Raw genomic sequence first — 19,158 nt, 5'->3', positions numbered from 1 at the left:
GCTGTATGAATCCACGTTTGCTGCCCATGGCTACTCTATGGGGCAAACTGTGGCATTCAGCTTGAAGAGAATCAGTACCTTAAGCCTCAGGGTGATGGAGAATGAATTAATCCATTCTTTCCTGACTCTATCTCTAATAGACAAATTTTACGTGGGCGCGGGTCAGCCACTTAAGTCATTAGGATGGCCGCCAATCTCCAAGACTCCCGTGGAAGGTTTCTTTTCCTAAGGCTGGATTGGGATCCCTCCCACGGCATCTGACCACTCTTCGAACTGCAGGAAGGTCCCAATCGGGACTCCAGTTCAAGGAAAGTACCAAACTCTAACCTTTGGTGGAGTATGGGAACCCCTTCTTGGGAGAATGGCTCTAGGATGCAATTGGGTAGAATGTCCCCCAGACTGGTGGAAAATTCCTCACTGTCTTTTTCTCTATCCTTTTATCCTGGGGACCATTCACCAGGCACCTATTACTGCCAGGCAGAATAGGGAAGATGTTTAAGGGATGCCCCCATCATCTCTTGCTACAGGAACCCCAATGGGGGGACTTTCAAGGTAATGGCTCCTTTTCTTTCTCCTTTTCTCTCAGGGACCATTCACCAGGCCTATGTTGCCAGGCAGAATAGGCGCCAGGCACCTGTTACTGCCAGGCATAACAGGGAAGGTATACAAGGGATGCAATGCCGGGGGACGCCCCCATCACCCCTTGCTATAAGAACCCCACAGTAGGAACGACGGGTAGGACGCTGCCCTAGGTTCAGGGGGGATTTTTCACGGTAATGGACCCATTTCTTTCGTCTCTCTTAAGAGTTACAATGGCTGATCTCTTCTTTTCCTTTCTTTGTCTGTCTTGTTCATCACCTCCTTTGTTGTCACCAAGTCGAGGTTAAAGTTCAGGCTGGACCTGAGCAGAACCTTGACCTTCTGTAAAATCAAAACTTAAGCCTTTTGCCAGAGACTTAACTCTCAACCTTGGCACTGGGAGTGCCTCCAGCCAGTTCCAGGCCTTTTTCTCCTGCTTCCCTACCTCAACTGTGCTGGCTCGGAGACAAAGTGCCCAGGCTGAGCGAGACTTGACTAAATCTTATAACTATGTCAACACCCGCAATCGGCCTCTGCACCCTTTCTCCAGGTGCTGTCAGTTGGACACTAGCTTTACCGCCAGGGGGGGACGCCCTAAGCATCCCCAGAGACCCACCCTGCATCAGAAGGACTAAAAGGTAGACCAGATGCAGGCTGTCAAGGAAAATGAGATCCCTCTAAGAATGTGGTCATGATGCTATACCTTTCCTAAAGCCCCAAGTGATTTTTAAAAATACACTTCACATTCCATAACACATCCTTATGAAAGCACAGAAGTGATATGACCAGCATGAGTCATTGTATCCCTTCCCCCTCTCCAAGGGCACAACACCCAGAATAGCTGCCTGATGACGAAGCAGCCAGAAGCCTTTGAAAGCCTTAATCTTCAGGGAGGAAACGAAGGGGAAAAACAAGTCCTTGACACAGACTTTAATTTTTAGGTCTTTACAAGGCAGAACAGAGCAGCAGTGAAACTGGTATGGATCTTTGTTTTTGATTCTTCCCACTAGAGCCTGTAGTTGCTAAGTGTGTATGTGTGACAAATTTGCCTAGTTTGCTCTGCTTTCACTTATTACACTACTTCTGTTTTGCAGGTGACCATTTTCCTTAATATTTTTCATTCTGAGACCAGTGCCTCCACAGATATTATCATTTATTAATAACTATACAAGGTATGCTAATATTGTTTTGTATTTACCAAGCATCTTTCATTGGAGAATTCACTGACTTTACTAATTCATCATGACACATTTTTCCTTTCTGGCACAGACAGTAAAACTGCCTTGTAATATGGTGAAGTGATTACTCTAGATGACAATGTAAAATTAGTAACAGAGGCAAGGAAAAAACCCTTTTGCTATCAAGACACAAGTTCTTTAACCACTAAATGGTAGTGCCACTAATTTGGTAGCTATTTTTGTCATCAGCCTGGGAAGCTTGTATGGAGTTTTTTGTAAAATACGTTGGCATAATTCCCAAGTCTCTGGCTTAGAAGACTGAGTGGCTGGCAATGCCACAAATTAGTATTAAAAATATCAAGAGGAAGGGCAATCTCATAACAGAAAATAAGTTTGTTTTAAGTTGTGCTGTGCATGGCCTGTAGTCTGGACAGACAGATGACAATGTATAGCAGACAGCCAGTCTTGTGGATCCGGAGTTCAGCAGAGATGTTTGAGCTGAAGGTCATTAGCGTTTAGGTGACAGTTAAAACGCAAATGGATACGACTGTTTCAGGAAAATATGCAAAGTAAGAAGAGATAACAATGTAGGAGAGAACCCTGTTAAAAACTAAAATCCGAGAGGAAGAGACTCCAGGCAAAGAAACTAAGGAGTGGTCACCTAGGTAGAAAGTCTCTATGAGATAGAAGATAATAACGCCATATGAGTCAAGGTATGATGATGGTCAAGAGTGAAGAACATAAGGCAGTGTTCAAAGCAGAAATCTTCATAGATTTGGTAAAATGGATGTCATTTTACTTAAACTTCAGTGGCAAGATCACCAGTGGTATTGGCAGAAACCAGACTGCAGTGGATTAAATTATTTGTTTTGTAAATTCCAGTGTTCATAATTATTTTTTCCATAGGACCACATGTAACATGAAACTTAAAAAATGAAAGGAACATTTATTACTTCCTATGTGCCACAAACTGCACTAGGCAAATTTGTATGCTATTTCACTTAATTTTTCCATCAAACATTATGATATAAATAATAATATCCTCATTTTTACAGATGAGAAAAGCAAGCCTCAAAAAAGTTAAGTAAATTACCTAACAGGACTGACTGACAATTTATTATGTTTTCTAATGGTTTTCGTGTATTTCCTCATTTAACTCTCACAACAATCCTATGAGGTAGGGTACCAGCCTTATCTCATTTTACAAATGAGGAAACAGAAGCACAAAGAGCTATGTAACTTACCCAATACCACACAGTGGTGAAGCTGAGATTAAAATATGAGCAGTCTGACTCAGAAGTCCATAATAGTAACTACTATGTCAATTTTTTCCCAAAGGACCTGAGCACTGAGTCTGGATTTCGATCCAGGTTCTGTTTGATTCCAAAGACTTTCGTTAGTCTACTACACATTTTGCCTCCAAATTACTCGAATGGTGTTTTAATAATGATAACATTAAGAAGACTTCAGATCTTTAAAGGATAAATGTTTTCCATCTTTAAAACTCTTCTAAGAGAAAGGGCCTCACTTCCAGAACTTACTCAGTTAATAAAATCTAACCTAAGTCAACTTTTCCACTGAATTCTGAAAATATCCAATAGGAACACCAGTTTAAAGATATTGCTCAGAGGTTCTATACACATATTTTTAGAAGGGAGGGTAGCACGTTAAATCCTATCAACTATGAATACCTTAAACACCAATTAGTTGATCAGATCTTTTCCAATGTGACTGCTAGTTGAGATTAAATCCTGATAAAAAAGAAAGACAAGCCTGGCTCAGGAGAAAGAGTTCCAAGGAAGAATACTAGGCCCAGACAGGAGAAGAGCATGAGTGATTGGGAAGATGTGATTATGTACCTATTTGTAAGGTCTGATTTTTAAAAAAGTAGACCCAGATCCAATGACTCACTTGACAATTTTTTTTTTTTTTTTTTTTTTTATTAATGTTATGATGGATTACAAGCTTGTGAAATTTCAGTTGTACATTTTTGTTAGTCATGTTGTGGGTACACCTCTTCCCCCTCCGTACCCTCCCCCCACCCCCCCCTTTTCCCTGGTAACCCCCGATCGGATCTCCTTCTCAATATACTAATTTCCACCTATGAGTGGAGTCACTTGACAATTTTATCCAGAACCAAAGCTTATTTAAAACACTACAAACGGAGAAATTGCCAAAGATAAAGCAAAAACCATTAAGTATTATTAGAGTCCACTCATTTTCAATACTCAAAGCTTAATAGAGTGTTTGAGGACATTAAGGAAAAGAAATTCAAAATCAATAAAGTTTATACTGAAAAAATTTAAGCTATAGATAAAACTACCATTCATAAGTATCAACCAGTTTGTCTACAAAATGATGCTTACAGGATATTCTAAAAAATGACAATAATCTGTAAGTATTTCTCAGATGTGTCCTAGGATGCTCCTAAGAGGAAAATCCCAATGATTCATCATTGTCCTTATCCTCCTCTTCGTCATCATCATATCACAGGCCTGCCCTCAAGGACTCACAGACTAGTGGCCTTCATCTTCTCACCGCCAACAACTTAATGCAACTGTTTCTCTCCAACAAGTGATTCAGCCAATCTGGCAAAAAAGAAAAGGTCTACATACCTGGTCATGGATGAGCCCATGATAGAGGATGCTCTGCATGTCCCTGCAAAGCCTTTCCAGGCCACCATACTTGGACCAGACGTTGGGGCTGTTGGCTGATACCAAACCCTCCACAGTAGTCTTCAAATTACCCAGCAACTGCCAGTGCTCCCTCCTGCAAGGGCATCAGTTATACTAATGGTTAGTTAACTTTGTCATACCTGATCCTGATCATGTCAAAGAAATTCTTAAGTCAAGAAGTCTCCTGCCCCATATCCTAACATTCTCTCCCCTATTAATTTTTTACTTGGGCATAAGACCCAATTCTGAAAAGACTGAAGTTGTAAAGAACACTACGAATAAAAAAAAGCAAAACAGAAAAACTCTCACCTTTACATGGCATATTAGGCTTTGTAAGGTGATCTTTAACTACTATCTCATTCAATCCTGACATAAATAGCATATAACCCTGTGTTTCTAGGAGTGTGATCTATCAAGATCCATTTCTGGACAATAAGAGTACACGGGCAATATATAAAGAGATAAGGGCATTTGCTCAAAACCAGAAATCTCTTGCCAAACAAAAAAGTCAAAAAATGACTTTTTATTCACTATATTTCCAAGCACTAAGTACCTGTACACAAATATTATGAATAAGAATAAAAACTGCCCATGATTTTCACCCACAATTTTTAAAGCTAAAATTGAAACCAAAATGTTTCAAGTTTATACTGAGCCACTTTGGGACATGCCCCCAACTCAGTCAACTATGAGCTTATTCTCTTGGACCATCAGAAGTACTTTGGTGGAAAAGTTTGAAAATTGCTGCCCTGGATGATGTTCAAGGTTCCTCTGAAAGCCCCAGCATTTTCTCAACACAGGTTCCAACCCAATACTCAAAACCAGGTGCAACTGAATGAAAAAAGTTGGATGCCCTGAATCAAACTGGATAGGGAAAATGTGAGGAGACGAGGGGTCAAACTCCTCCTCTTGGGCCCCCAATTGTTATACTGCACACTTCACCTTGACTTTTCATTTCTTATTAGAATTCCACTCTTTCCTCTTTTCAAGGACAGTCATGAGAATGGTAATAAATTCTTCAGGTAACTTTCACCGTAACTATTTTACATCATTTAAATACCTAGGGGTGGGAGGGTCCTAAATTGGAATCCTTTCTAATTCTATCAGTACTCAAAACTAATCTCTTTTGTACATTTTCTGAGCCATTTTTAAAAAGGGGATGAATACAGTAAAGGCAGACAAGTAAAATAAAATGAATAAAAGCTAGGTCTGGTTATAGGAGTGTCATCTAATAAAGGAAAAGCCAGATGGATCTCACTTTGGTTGTTTGCTCTGAAGCCCTTGAGACCAAGAATTTATTCCAACTGGGAGACACCAGGCTTCCTTAACTTTATGCCATTCAACTTTTGAGTCACCATACTCTCTGTTCTATTTCTTTTTTCCCCAGTTTTACTGAGATATAATTGACATATAACATTATATTAGTTTAAGTTGTACAACATAATGATTTGATATATGTATATATTATGAAGTGATTATCACAAGTTTAGTAAACATTCATCGCCTCACATAGTTAAAAATTCTTTTCCTGTGATGAGAACTTTTAGATCTACTCTGTTAGCAACTTTCAAATATACAATACAGTATTGTTAAATATAGTCACCATGCTGTACATTACATCCCCAGAATTTATTTATCTTATTACTGGAAGTTGGTACCTTTTGACCACCTTCACTCATTTCCCCTGCTCCCCCCCAGGGCAACCACTGATCTGTTCTCTGTTTCTATGAGTTTGGTTTTTTTAGATTCCACATATAAGTGAGATCATACAGTTTGCCTTCTCTGTCTGACTTATTTCACTTAGCATGATACCCTCAAGGTCCATCCACGTTGTCACAAGTGGCAGGATATCCTTCTTTTTTTTACAGCTGAGTAACTTTCCATTATATATATATAACATTTTCATTATCCATCTGTCAACGGACACTTAGGTTGTTTCCATGTATTGGCTATTGTAAATAATGCTGCAGTGAACATGGGGGTGCAGATATCTCTTTGAGATAGCGTTTTCATTTCCTCCAGATATATACCCAGAAATGCAACTGTTGAATTATATGATATTTCTATTCTTAATTTTTTGAGGAACCTCCATACTGTTTTCCATAGTGGCTGTACCAATTTACACTCCCACCAATAGTACACAAGGGTTTCCTTTTCTCTACATCCTCACCAACACTTGTTATCTCTTGTCTTTTTGATGATAGCCCTTCTAACAAGTGTGGGGTGGTATTTCATTGTGAGGGGTTTCTTTTCTGGCTGAACAAGAGTCGCCCTGAGCTAACATGTTGCCAATCTTGCTCTTTTTGCTTGAGGAAGATTCACCCTGAGCTAACATCTGTGCCAGTCTTCTATTTTGTATGTGGGTCACCACCAGAGCATGGCCACTGATGAGTGGTGTAAGTCAACACCCAGGAACCAAACCCAGGCCACTGAAGCATAGTGCACTGAACTTAACCCCTAGGCCACTGGACCAGCCCCTCATTGTGGTTTTGATTTGCATTTCACTGATGATTAGTGATGCTGAGCACCTTTGCATGTACTTGTTGACCATTTTGCTGTTCTCTTTTTTTTTTTTTAAGATTGGCACCTGAATTAACAACTGTTGCCAGTCTCCTTTTTTTTTCTGCTTTTTCTCCCCCAAAGATCCCCAGTACATAGTTGTATATTTTAGTTGTGGGTCCTTCTAGTTGTGGTATGTGGGACACCGCCTCAGCACGGCCTAATGAGAGGTGTCATGTCCACACTCAGGGTTCGAATAGCCAAAACCCTGGGCCACCGAAGCGGAGTACGCAAACTTAACCCCTTGGCCACGGGGCCAGCCCCTGTTCTATTTCCATATCAGTCCTGAGAGATCTCAAGATAACTGAGATGTACACAGGACTGAGGTGGTCATTAAAATGCTATTTATTGTTGTACTGTGAGAAACTGCCATCAGAGGCCAACCAAGTGCCAACCTTTGCCTCAGTGACTCTCCGTCTCCAGCTTCCTTGGGGCTAACCTGGCCTGTTCTGACTGACATAGTTTTTCCATTCCAACAGGTTATAAGCAAGTCTTGCAGGCCTGAGAGCCAATCTGCTTCTGCAAGTGATTCTGCTTATCTTGGTTCTGATTCATTCTGTACTGATCTTACAAGTTTAACTGCCAAAGAACATCATGATAAATCCTGAAAGCAGCTATCAAGTACCCTATCATCCTAGGGCTTTCATCCCAAAATATACAAAAAGCACTGAAATCCTAGAAACCCTGAGCATTCAAATCTACTATCCACTTCTTCTGGACAAAGCAAAAGAACTTTCCTTCCCCACAAGATAGTGCCCCTGAGATACCAAAGCTACAACAGAATGTGGCTCTTATTCTAAGATACTCCAAACCATCTATTTTTGGTATAAGCTCATGTAGAAGAAAAGTAAACTTTTTAAAAATTTTGATTTACATAGCTAGTCTATTTAGTGTCTCTACCTTTTCAGGATCCTTTACCCTAATGATGTAGTTCTCATTTTCAGAGTTGAAATACTAAGTTTAAGTGAAGCCCATACACGGTGGCTGAATTAATCCATTCATACCTAAATCTTAGATGCAGGTAAACAGATCACCATGAGAAATCACACACCCCTTTCCAAACTTAACCACATTTTCAGCAAGTAAGGTCAGTCTTCCCTAGATTAAATCTGTTTGGTAACAATGATTTGAATGGTATCACCCTGTATTCACATGTAACCTTCATCTGGGTAAAGGCAAGGCCTTTTAAGTGTATTAGATTCAAAGCAGCTCTTTGAAGAGCCATTTCTGCAAGTACACGGTGTGCTCTCCTTTAACTGCCATAAATTAAAAAGCAAGTTTTCCTAAGCATCTCACCCTATGCCAAGGAAGAACCAGGCTTGAGTGGAAAGTGACAACATAATCCATCTCTATCAGAATCGTTTTCATCAACAAACAGTCAAGCCAATCTCAGAATGAAGTCCTACCTATTTTCTTTTACCTATTTTCTTTTCCTCCTTTAAAGAAGAACTGGGGTGCCGGCCCCGTGGCCGAGTGGTTAAGTTCACGTGCTCCGCTGTGGGTGGCCCAGGGTTTCGCCGGTTCGTAATCCTGGGCGCGGACACGGCACCGCTCATCAGGCCACGCTGAGGCAGCACCCCACATGCCACAACTGGAAGGACCCACAACTAAAAAAATACACAACTATGTACCGGGGGGCTTTGGGGAGAAAAAGGAAAAATAAAATCTTAAAAAAAAAAAAAAGAAGAACTGGAATTGCTTAAGCAACTCAAATAAGGAAATCTGAGGAATAACAGTTTTCCTAAATGCCAACTCAGTCCTAAGCTTGCCACATCACAATTAGAAATGACACTCAAGGTTAAAACAGAAAAGTTACAAGAAAATGTTATTTTTTAGAAGTGTTACACCATATAGCTAATCACTAAAAATAATGAAGTATATGGTAAATAGTAAATAAATAATAAGTACTACATAATTGTAAACTGAGATTCAGTGCAAGAAATATATATCAGCATATCTTTGATCCCGAATGCTCTTTTTAGTGGCAAAAGGAAACAGCTTCAACTTATTGGCATATCCCCTCCACAGTGTGCTGTTTATCTGCAACGCATTGTGGTATCTACCTGAGATGAGAGTTGGAGGTCAAGTAATGATTTGATCCCTGAAATGTGAGCAGAGGTGTGTGACATCCATTTGATGGAATATCATGAAACCATTAAAATTTTTTACTAGGAAGAGTTTCCAAAGTTAATGACAGTACATTAAAGCATAAAAAGCAAAATGTAAAATTATATTTATGATCTCAGCATAAAAATACTGAGAGAAACAATGATATGTTGTTAGTGGTTACCTTTGGTTATATAAGGGGAATGTAGAAAAGAGAGGAACTGTTTAGGCCTTCCTTGAGGCTAGGAATTAATGAAAGATCAATAACCCAAACAAAGTTAGCAAACAAGAAACTGGACAGTACCATAAAGGATTTTTTAAATACCCAAGTATCAAGGGCATCTTATGCTGAAAGACTGTGGTCAGGCAAGCACCTGGGACTTTTAATGCCAGAAAGCACTTCCTGGAAAGAAGTAATGGGTTCCTTCTTAAAGTAGAGAAAAACATAATTTAGTGAAATAATTATTGGCAACATTGAGGTAGCAAGAGACTACTATATTTAATTTGTGTTTAATTTTCTTCTTATCTGGCTCCATATTTTCTGTTTTTAATTATACAGTATTTAACTTGTAGAGTAGGTAGTTAATATTTATGCTTATAGAAAAATATGCTTATAGAAAAAACACAGTTGACTCTATTACACAGTCTCTCACTTCTGCGGCACCTAGGAGAACCTAACCATTGGCTAGTCCCACCCCTTTAATGGCTGACAGCAGAATCTTTGTCTAGGAGAGAAAAGTAGTAATGGTAGGCATGCTTTGTAACTTCATACTTATTCAACAAATTCCTCACCAATCATACTAAATTTGAATAATATCAAATTTATTGAATTTCAACAATGAATAGACTTAACAAAAGTATGGAAAATCCCTTATGTCAGAAACCTAACCACTGATGACATATAAACTCCTCAGTATGAAGTGCAAAAGTTCTCCATCATGTGGCCTCAAGCTAAATACCAACTTTCCTACTCAGTACTCCTCAATTTGAGGAGTCTCTCAAATTGAAAAAGAGAGTCTTTCAGTCTCTCTCTCTACCACACTTAATTACGAACATGCCAGTCTCATGCCTACTTCCATGACTTTATTCATACAGACCTTTCTACTTGAAATGCTGCTCCTCTTGTCCCATTCAGGAATTCAGGTTCAGCTCTAGTTCAACCTTCTCCCAAATTCTCAATAGTGTGACCCACTATAACTCTTTTATTAGAAACTCCATAACATATGCTGTCAATATACCATTCCTCCTAATAATCCTCAAAAAAAAAAACCAAAAAACCTGTTGTTTCATAGTATATGGTCTGTTTCCTTAAGGACAAAGACCATGTCTTTCCTATTTACTTTGTATTTTAATAAGAAGCCGGGAGAGAATGTCATGCAGTGGAAAGACAACAAGCTTCTCAGTCATACCAACCTGAATTCGAATCTGAGCTCTCCACAAACTAGCTGTGCATCCTTGGGCAAGCCATGTAAACTCTTTAAGCTTCAGTTCCCTCATTACAACATGGAGATGACAACAACCGCTTCATAGTGCGGAATGTAATCGATAATCTACAGAAAGCACCATCATAGAGCAGATAATAATATTCCTTTCTTTTCCTCTTTCCTTTTGCCCCTTTGAACTTCCATTGCATAAATCTAAGAAATCCAACTAAATCAGAAGGGGTACCTAGAATAAAGCCTTTTTACCCTTTCGGCTTCAGAGAAAATTCTGCCAAAAACTATCTGAGATTGGATAGTCTGCAGTGTAATTAAGACTGGTCACAGCACCTCACATCCAAAAAATATCTTCAACTGCATTTAAACTAGGGTCAAATCTCCTCTTAGTGAGATTCCAAGGCCCTGTTTATGTTCATGGTGTTCTCACTAAAGTAGGAAAGCTGGGAAAAACTTCCTCAGTATTAGATGTACCTAGTATAGAAAAAGAGACTCAAATCTGCTTACTTGATAGAATGGAAGAAACATATAAGGTTTTACTGTAAAAAAATAAGGTTTATTTCAAGAGTCATATAAGAAAGCTAATCTCATTATCTTACAGTCACACCTTATGTTGTCTGGGTAGCAGAGTACTTTACAAGCAAGGTAAAGGAAACACATACCATCACATCAATAGCAAATGCTCAGGACGAAAGACAGTGTCAGTCACCTCAGTTTTAAGGATACTATTTTATTTATTTTTTATTTTTCTTATTTTTGAGGAAGATTAGCCCTGAGCTAACATCTGCTGCCAATCCTCCTTTTTTTGCTGAGGAAGACTTGCCCTGAGCTAACATCCATGCCCATCTTCCTCTACTTTATATGTGGAACACCTACCGCAGCATGGCTTGACAAGCAGTGCCATGTCCGCACCTGCGATCCGAAACAGCGAACCCCGGGCCGCCAAAGAGGAATGTGCAAACTTAACCCCTGCACCACCGGGCTGGCCCCTAAGGATACTATTTTAAAGTAACAGGTAATAACTATCATTAGAACTAAAACTAGATCATCTTAAAAATTGCTGAGGGAAGGAAATAGCAAGAGAACATCATAAAAATCATTTTTAAAAGATGACAGAATTATACACCAAAATAAACTCAAAATGGATCAAAGACCTAAAGATTAGGCCTGAGACAATAAGTCTTTTGGAAGAGAATATAGGCAGTACACTCTTTGACATCAGTTTCAAAAGAATCTTTTCGGACACTGTAACTCCTCAGTTGAGGGAAACAATAGAAAGAATAAACAAATGGGACTTCATCAGACTAAAGAGCTTCTTCAAGGCAAGGGAAAACAGAATTGAAACAAAAAAACAGCTCACTAATTGGGAAAAAATATTTACAAGCCACTTATCTGACAATGGGTTAATCTCCATAATATACAAAGAACTCACACTGCTTAACAACAAAAAAACAAACAACCCGATCAAAAAATGGGCAGAGGACATGAACAGACATTTCTCAAAAGAAGAAATGAATATGGCCAATAGACACATGAAAAGATGTTCATCATCGCTAATCATCAGGGAAATGCAAATCAAAACTACACTAAGATATCACCTTACCCCCGTTAGATTGGCAAAAACATCCAAAACCAAGAACGACAAATGTTGGAGAGGTTGTGGAGAAAGAGGAACCCTCATACACTGTTGGTGGGAATGCAAACTGGTACAGCCACTATGGAAAACAGTATGGAGATTTCTCAAAAAGTTAAAAATAGAAATACCCTATGACCCAGCCATCCCATTACTGGGTATCTATCCTAAGAACCTGATATCAGATATCTCAAGAGTCCGTTGCACCCCTATGTTCATCGCAGCATTATTTACAATAGCCAAGACGTGGAACCAGCCTACATGCCCAGAAACTGATGATTGGATAAAGAAGATGTGGTATATATACACAATGGAATACTACTCAGCCATAAAAAAAAGACGAAATTGGCCCATTCACAACAATGTGGATGGACCTCGAGGGCATTATGTTAAGCGAAATAAGTCAGTCAGAGAAAGATGAACTCTATATGACTCCACTCATAGGTGGAAATTAGTATATTGAGAAGGAGATCCGATCGGGGGTTACCAGGGAAAAGGGGGGGGTGGGGGGAGGGTACGGAGGGGGAAGAGGTGTACCCACAACATGACTAACAAAAATGTACAACTGAAATTTCACAAGCTTGTAATCCATCATAACATTAATAAAAAAAAAAAAAAAAAAAGATGCAGAACTGTAAAAAAAAAAAAAAAAAAGCAAAGTCATTTTTACTCAAATATGGATGGATTATAAATAAAGTTTGGAAACAAAAAAAAAAAAAAAAAAAAGATGACAGAATTAAGACCAAACAGATATGAGATAAAAATAAATGTCAATGGAATAAACTCAACTATTTAAAACAAAACAGCCAATCAAGCAAAAGGGCAGGAGGAAATTATGATATTAATATCCAAGTTGTATTCAAGGCAAGAATCATTAAAAAGGACAAAGATGGCATAATAAACATATAGTTCACATTAATTTTTATGTATCTAATAACATGGCCTCAAAATACATAAAAACACACAACAAAACAAAAACTGTAGAAAACATAAAGCAAAAAGAAAAACAGAAAGGAAAAAACAATGGTAATGAGAGATTAACATTCAGATCATGAAAACCCAAAGTAAAAAAGTGACTAGAGGAGCCGGCCCATGGCTGAGTGGTTAAGTTCGGGCGCTCCACTTCAGTGACCCAGGGCTTCGCCAGTTTGAATCCCGGGCGCCAACATGGCACCACTCATCAGGCCATGCTGAGGCCGCACCCCACATGCCACAACTAGAAGGATCCACAACTAAAAATACACACCTATGGGGGCGGGCCTGGTGGCACAGCAGTTAAGCTCGCAGGTTCTGCTTCTTGGTGGCCCAGGGTTCGCCGGTTCAGATCCTGGGTGCGGACATGTCACCGCTTGGCAAAAGCCATGCTGTAGTAGGCGTCCCACGTATAAAGCAGAGGAAGATGGGCATGGATGTTAGCTCAGGGCCAGCCTTCCTCAGTAAAAAGAGGAGGATTGGCAGTAGTTAGCTCAGGGCTAATCTTCCTCAAAAATAAATAAATAAATAAAAATAAAAATACACACCTATGTACTGGGGGACCTTGGGGAGAAAAAGGAAAAATAAAATCTTTTAAAAAGTTAATTTAATTTTAATTAATTTAAACTTAAATAACCACATGTAGTTAGTGGCTATCACGTTGGACAGAGCTGGTCTATAACTACCCAAGTAAGTTGGTGAAACTTATGGAAGAAAGATTACAAAGCAAAACACATGCAAAAAAAAATTCCATTTAGTGGAAGAAGTGATAAAACAGCTATAAAAAGCAGAAACAGCTGTGGGGAGGGTAAATACTGAGAAAAGCTTCAGCTTAGGGTCCCTGCTGGCAGCTGAAACACCTCCTCCTCCTGGGTTCTAATAATAGCATTTTCCCCAAAAGCTTCAAGAGAATGTTTCTGTGGGGTTTTTTGGTACTAATAACTGGACTAGCAATATGGATTGCTCAAAAATCATGTGATTTTCCTGCTTTGCTATCAGTTCTATACAGTCAACCCCTAGCATGGTCAAAGGAAAAAGAGAAAGGGAAGAAAACAGAAAATGAAGATAAACATAAAAAAGTGAAAATGAATAGAGAGAAGGGGAAAGGAGGCCCTTCCAAAGGTAACAGTAGCACTGGCACCTGCTCAACTATAAGAGGCATGTTAAGTTTTGATTCCTTGAACAAACAAATATTCACTGAACACCAATTACATGTCAGGCACTGTGCGAGGCACTGGACTTATGGTGGTTAAAGAGGAAGAGTCTCCAGCTCTCAGGGTACTCAGAATGCAATGGGGAAATGGGCACTTACATAACTATGCTATGAAGTGAGAAGTGCTGTAAAAGAGATGGAAAAGGACAGGTCAGGATGCCTTCTAAAGGAGCACTATTTAAAGGATGACTAAGAACTCTCCAGGAAAAGGGGGAGGTATTACAGGAAATGCAGAGGAGCAAGAACCAGAATAGCAAGGAAGGAGATGAGAGAGTGAGTGAATGCCATGGTTTTTAACTGGGAACTTCATAGGGACTAAAGTACAGGTTAAATACCAGGGAAGGAATTTTCACTGTTTCCTATTTTCAGTGAGAAACTGAACATTTCTGAGCAAAATATGATAGCAACTTTGCTTCTGAAAAATTAAGCTGGTGGCAGTGTGGAGGCTGTCTGGAATTGGGGGACTGAGTCCAGATTGGGTGATTAGTTAGAAGGCTACTGAGATAATCCACAATGGGAGATGATGAGGGCCTTCAGTGAATATATAGTCTATATGTGCCCAGAGTCCATGTCTCTTTCTTTGGTAACAGAATCCTGATTTTTCACAGGGTAATCACCCCTCTGCCACTTACTCTAGAGTCCATGAAGTTCCAAGAAAGTATGGCTTTACATCAGGATCCAGGGTTGGTCGCAAAACTTAGGCCTGACTGAGCAGTGTATTCCATACTCTGATTATAAGAACAGGAACATAACAACTCAGTCCAAAAAGAGTCAGCCCCAGAATTTTCACTTTTGCTGTCTCTATTGGGATTGCATTCTTTTTTTTTTTTTTTTGCTTGATCTCTAAACTTGAAGTTGCTAAGGGTATCCTGTAGAAAACCCTGCTTGAGAATGAAGCCGACATATTGAGAAAAAAAGCCCACAGACAGGGACAAATCCTTGTTTAAGCATCTATATTTGACCATGCCTGAAGCAATACTACTCTCTGGATTTTTTAAGTACTATAAACTGACATATTTGGAAATGGAGGAAGAAAATAAAGCTTCAAGAGAAAAATCAGGAACAGAATTCATGGGATCTGGTGACTGCTTGGATGGGAAATGAAGAGGGAAGTATCAAATTCCACTCTGAGGCTTCTGGCTCCGTTGACTGAGTGGAAAACACTATTAACTGAGAGAGAGAAGAGAGGAGGAAAAGGTTTTGGTCAATGGAATGAGCTTACTTTGGGGACACTAAAAGGTATCTTGGTACTTGAATTTTGACTCTATCTGGATCACAGTACCAGGAAAACTGTGCATGTAGCTGGGTTCCAAGCTCAGAAGTAGACTGCACAGCAATCTAGGGTGACAGAGCAGTGCTAGAAGAACCATTCCTTTAGTAGTTTCACCAGACCACCTCCCAACAACTGGCATTTAGGAAACCCTGGGGAAACTGAAGTATCACCCCTAAGCACTACAGTATTTTGCTAGAGTGATAACTAGCTAGATGGAAAGCAATTCGGGAACCTATGACATAACTACACTTCAAGAATGAAGTCAAAGCTAGGCCAATACCCCACTCCCCAGTGTGCTGACCTCAGATAGAGGAGCCATGGAAAGAGGAAGAACAAACGATAGCATTGAAAACAGCAAGTGAGGGGCCGGCCCCATGGCCGAGTGGTTAAGTTTGCACGCTCTGCTTGGGTGGCCCAGGGTTTCCCCAGTTCAGATGCTGGGCGCAGACCTAGCACCACTCATCAAGCCATGCTAAGGTGGTGTCCCACATAGCAGAGCCAGAAGGACCTACAACTAGAATATACAACCATGTACTGGGAGGCTTTGGGGAGAAGAAAAAGGAAAAAAAAAAAAAGATTGGCGACAGATGCTAGCTCAGGTGCCAATCTTTAAAAAAAAGGAAAACAGCAACTGGAAGAGCACACATCCACCTTATTTCAAGAAAACTGGGGAGCAGATGCAAGCAGACATTTTTTGCACTTAGTACATACCAGGCACTCTGTGAGGACCTTCATGAACATTCTTATTGAATCCTCACAACTTACCAGTCAGGAAGGCATTACTCTCCCCACTCAGACAGCAGGAGCCAAGTTAAGCAGTAAAGCTAGGATTCAAATGCAGGTCCATCTGGTTACAAAGTTTATGCACATTTCACTACATCAACTACTTTCAGAAAATATATTGAAAAGTTTTATGCTTTATATATAAAAATGATGTCATCTCATCAAGAAGATTTTTTCTGAATTGGGTGTTTTATTGGCCATAGAAAGATCAGATTTGCAGTGACCCAGCCACAATGCCCCAATTCCTAGGCACAAGGCATGTACACACCAGATCTCTCTTTGGAGCTAAGGAGGCCATCAATGCTATGAAACCTATTAAACAACACATTTGGAGTTAACCAGCCATTGACAGAGAACAGGCTATAGCAACAATATGAGTGACTTCGTGGGGATAATCCCACAGCTGAAATTAAGTTTTGACTAGAGTTCCATAGAAAGAGTAAGAGAAAAAGATACCTCCAAAAGAGCTGTCCTACTGGCCTGAATGACAGGCAAAGAATGCTATAAAATTCGCTATCTTATACATTTCTTTGTCCCAATATATTAGCATAGTGAGAGGCAGCATAGTATAAGTATTAAAAGTGCAGACTCTGGAGCCAGATTGCCTAGGTTTGAATCCCAATTCCACCAGGATTCACTGTAGGACCTTGGCAGGGTATTTACTACGTCCATGTCTCAGCTTCCTCATCTGTTAAATGGTGATAATGATAGTATCCATCTCATACAGTTGTTATGAGGATTAAATAAATTAATACTTGTAAGGCTCTTAAACAGTGCCTGGCATGTGGTAAATAGGTGTTTGTTAAAAACATTAAACAAACAACTAATCCAGCTAGTTGGGGAGGAAGTTTGAACTTGAATTTCCAGTGTGGCCTCTCCCACATGAACTGGTAGAGAAAAATAAAAATAATCCTAAAACTTATTTAGAATTTATATGGGAACTTTTACATGAAGCATTCACAGACATCTGGAGGAAGAATAAATAGCCAAACATACATAAGCAGAAACCGAAACACACAAAAGGGAAGTAAGATGTTCAGTTTCACTGAACACACCATTCATAGATCTCAGGCAGGAACCCAAATCCTGTCAGTCCAAGTTTTACACAGCAGGCCAAGGGCTGCGTACATAAAAGAGGAGTCACCCTTAAAAACAGCCAGGTCTTCAACCAGGCACAACATCTCATTAATTTTTCCCTGTTGGTATTTTCTTAGAGGTAAATATTCTACCACCAGTCTCGGGACCTCAGCTGCTTCTGAGACCATCACTACATCTCAACGTTTTTAAAAGTCAAGCAAGACTCCCTTAAGTCACATTTCTGCTCTATCCTGTCACCATTCCAGATTTTTAAGAGGTTAAGACCAGAGTTATTAATGAAGCAAACTCTAAACACGGGAAATACCTCTACAGAATCCAAGTCACCATTTAGTCAAAGTAGTTTTTAAAATCTTAAATCTTCGAATTTCTAGAAGGTATGAACTCCACGACAATAGTTCCATATAAATAGATGTGAAATTGCTTATACATTGTGGGGAAGGAGTGACGGGTTTGAAGATAAAAAGGAAACGACAGAGAGGTCCTGCCACTCTCTGACAAGGACCCAGCATTAACAAAAGGCACACAAATTCTAGTCTCATTAGCAAGCCCCCTCCCCCACACCACTGCCATTACAATCGTCCACTTTCATGCACAGGCTCTCCCTGTCGCCTTCTGCTTCACGCTCATCCCTGCCTAAGCTTCCTTCTAGGCCACCCACAATGCCTACCCTTTGCTCTCAGAAATTCTTACAACATCAGCCTTCTCAATATTGGCCCGACTGCTGTCACCGCAAGTTTCACTCAGGGCATCAACCTTGTGCCCTACTCCTATCTACAGACTCCGGCCTATAAAACCTCACTACAGCACCTCCAACAGCCACGTCCTCTCCAGCAGTCTTGGAGCTGAGCTTCACCCACTTCTGCTTCTCCTGCCCTCAACATATGCCATCCACCCTCCCTCACCAAACCCCTTCCCTCGTCCGTCCTATCCACGCCCTGCCCGTCCCTCTTTTCAGAATTTCTTCCAAAACAAGTCGCCCACAGCAGTCGCCCTCCTGTCTGTCGCGCCCAGCACTTCTCCCCATGCTCTCCGAGCCCTGCCAACGCTCCTGGTGCTTCGGCGCATCCAGCTGCCCCCGACCCCCGGCCCCTTCCCAGCCCACCTGCTGTCCTCAGGCAGGCGGTCCTCGCAGCCGCCAAGCTCCATTCCCGCGCCCTCTGGCCGCATCCGGGGCTGCGACGTCGCCTCCTCTCTGAAGAGAGGCGTCCCTGCCGTGTCGCCCCTCAGCGTTCCCGGACTTCCCCCCGGGAACGGAGGAGGCACCCACGGCGTGTGGGCTCAGGGTGAGCCACCGCACCCGGGCTGAGGCAGCGGCGGTCACTGCTGCCTCAGCCGCGGTTCCCAACCCTGCCACCCCCACTTCCGGCTCCAAGAACTTCAACTCCCAGCAGGCACCTCGAAGACCCGGCCACTCCCGGCATGCACCACTCTATCCAAGGTGAGGCCGCGCTTGCGGCTGATAGCAGACGGTTGGCGAGTGCTTGCGGGCGTGCTGTGGGATAGGAACCCGGGTCTGAAATGCCCGCCAACGATAGTCTCAAGATTCGGTACCACTGTGGACACTTACACACTCCTGTCACACTTCACTCTTGGGACCGGACTCGGTCAGAGATCTAGACTAGGAGACGACGCTGGGCTGAATCCAAGGGCGGT

General features: G+C 40.9%; 1 protein-coding gene and 1 long non-coding RNA gene across 8 annotated transcripts in view; one reads left to right on the top strand and one right to left on the bottom strand.

Moving 5' to 3' along the window:
* Positions 1–18,856, bottom strand: part of RUBCN (rubicon autophagy regulator) — a 59,824-nt gene extending 40,968 nt beyond the window's left edge. For 6 of the 7 annotated variants that reach the window (XM_046658654.1, XM_046658656.1, XM_046658658.1 and 3 more), the window contains exons 1-2: positions 18,608–18,856; positions 4,373–4,526 (exon numbers count right to left, since the gene is read on the bottom strand). In XM_046658654.1, coding sequence (XP_046514610.1) covers positions 4,373–4,526; positions 18,608–18,672 — 219 coding nt within the window. In that variant the 5' untranslated portion in view covers positions 18,673–18,856. Of the gene's footprint in view, positions 1–4,372; positions 4,527–18,607 lie in introns of those variants that run through there. The other variant, XM_046658660.1, reaches the window with a different exon arrangement.
* Positions 1,453–7,741, top strand: LOC124238098 (uncharacterized). The gene is made up of 3 exons (XR_006888241.1): positions 1,453–1,556; positions 1,674–1,751; positions 7,471–7,741. It is a non-coding gene; the product is annotated as an uncharacterized LOC124238098 (long non-coding RNA).
* Positions 18,857–19,158: the final 302 nt, after the last annotated feature.

Source organism: Equus quagga, chromosome 4, assembly GCF_021613505.1.
Source record: "Equus quagga isolate Etosha38 chromosome 4, UCLA_HA_Equagga_1.0, whole genome shotgun sequence".
NCBI classification, from domain to species: Eukaryota; Metazoa; Chordata; class Mammalia; order Perissodactyla; family Equidae; genus Equus; species Equus quagga.
Note: the sequence above shows the minus strand (reverse complement) of the source record. Positions and strands in the feature narration are given on the sequence as shown.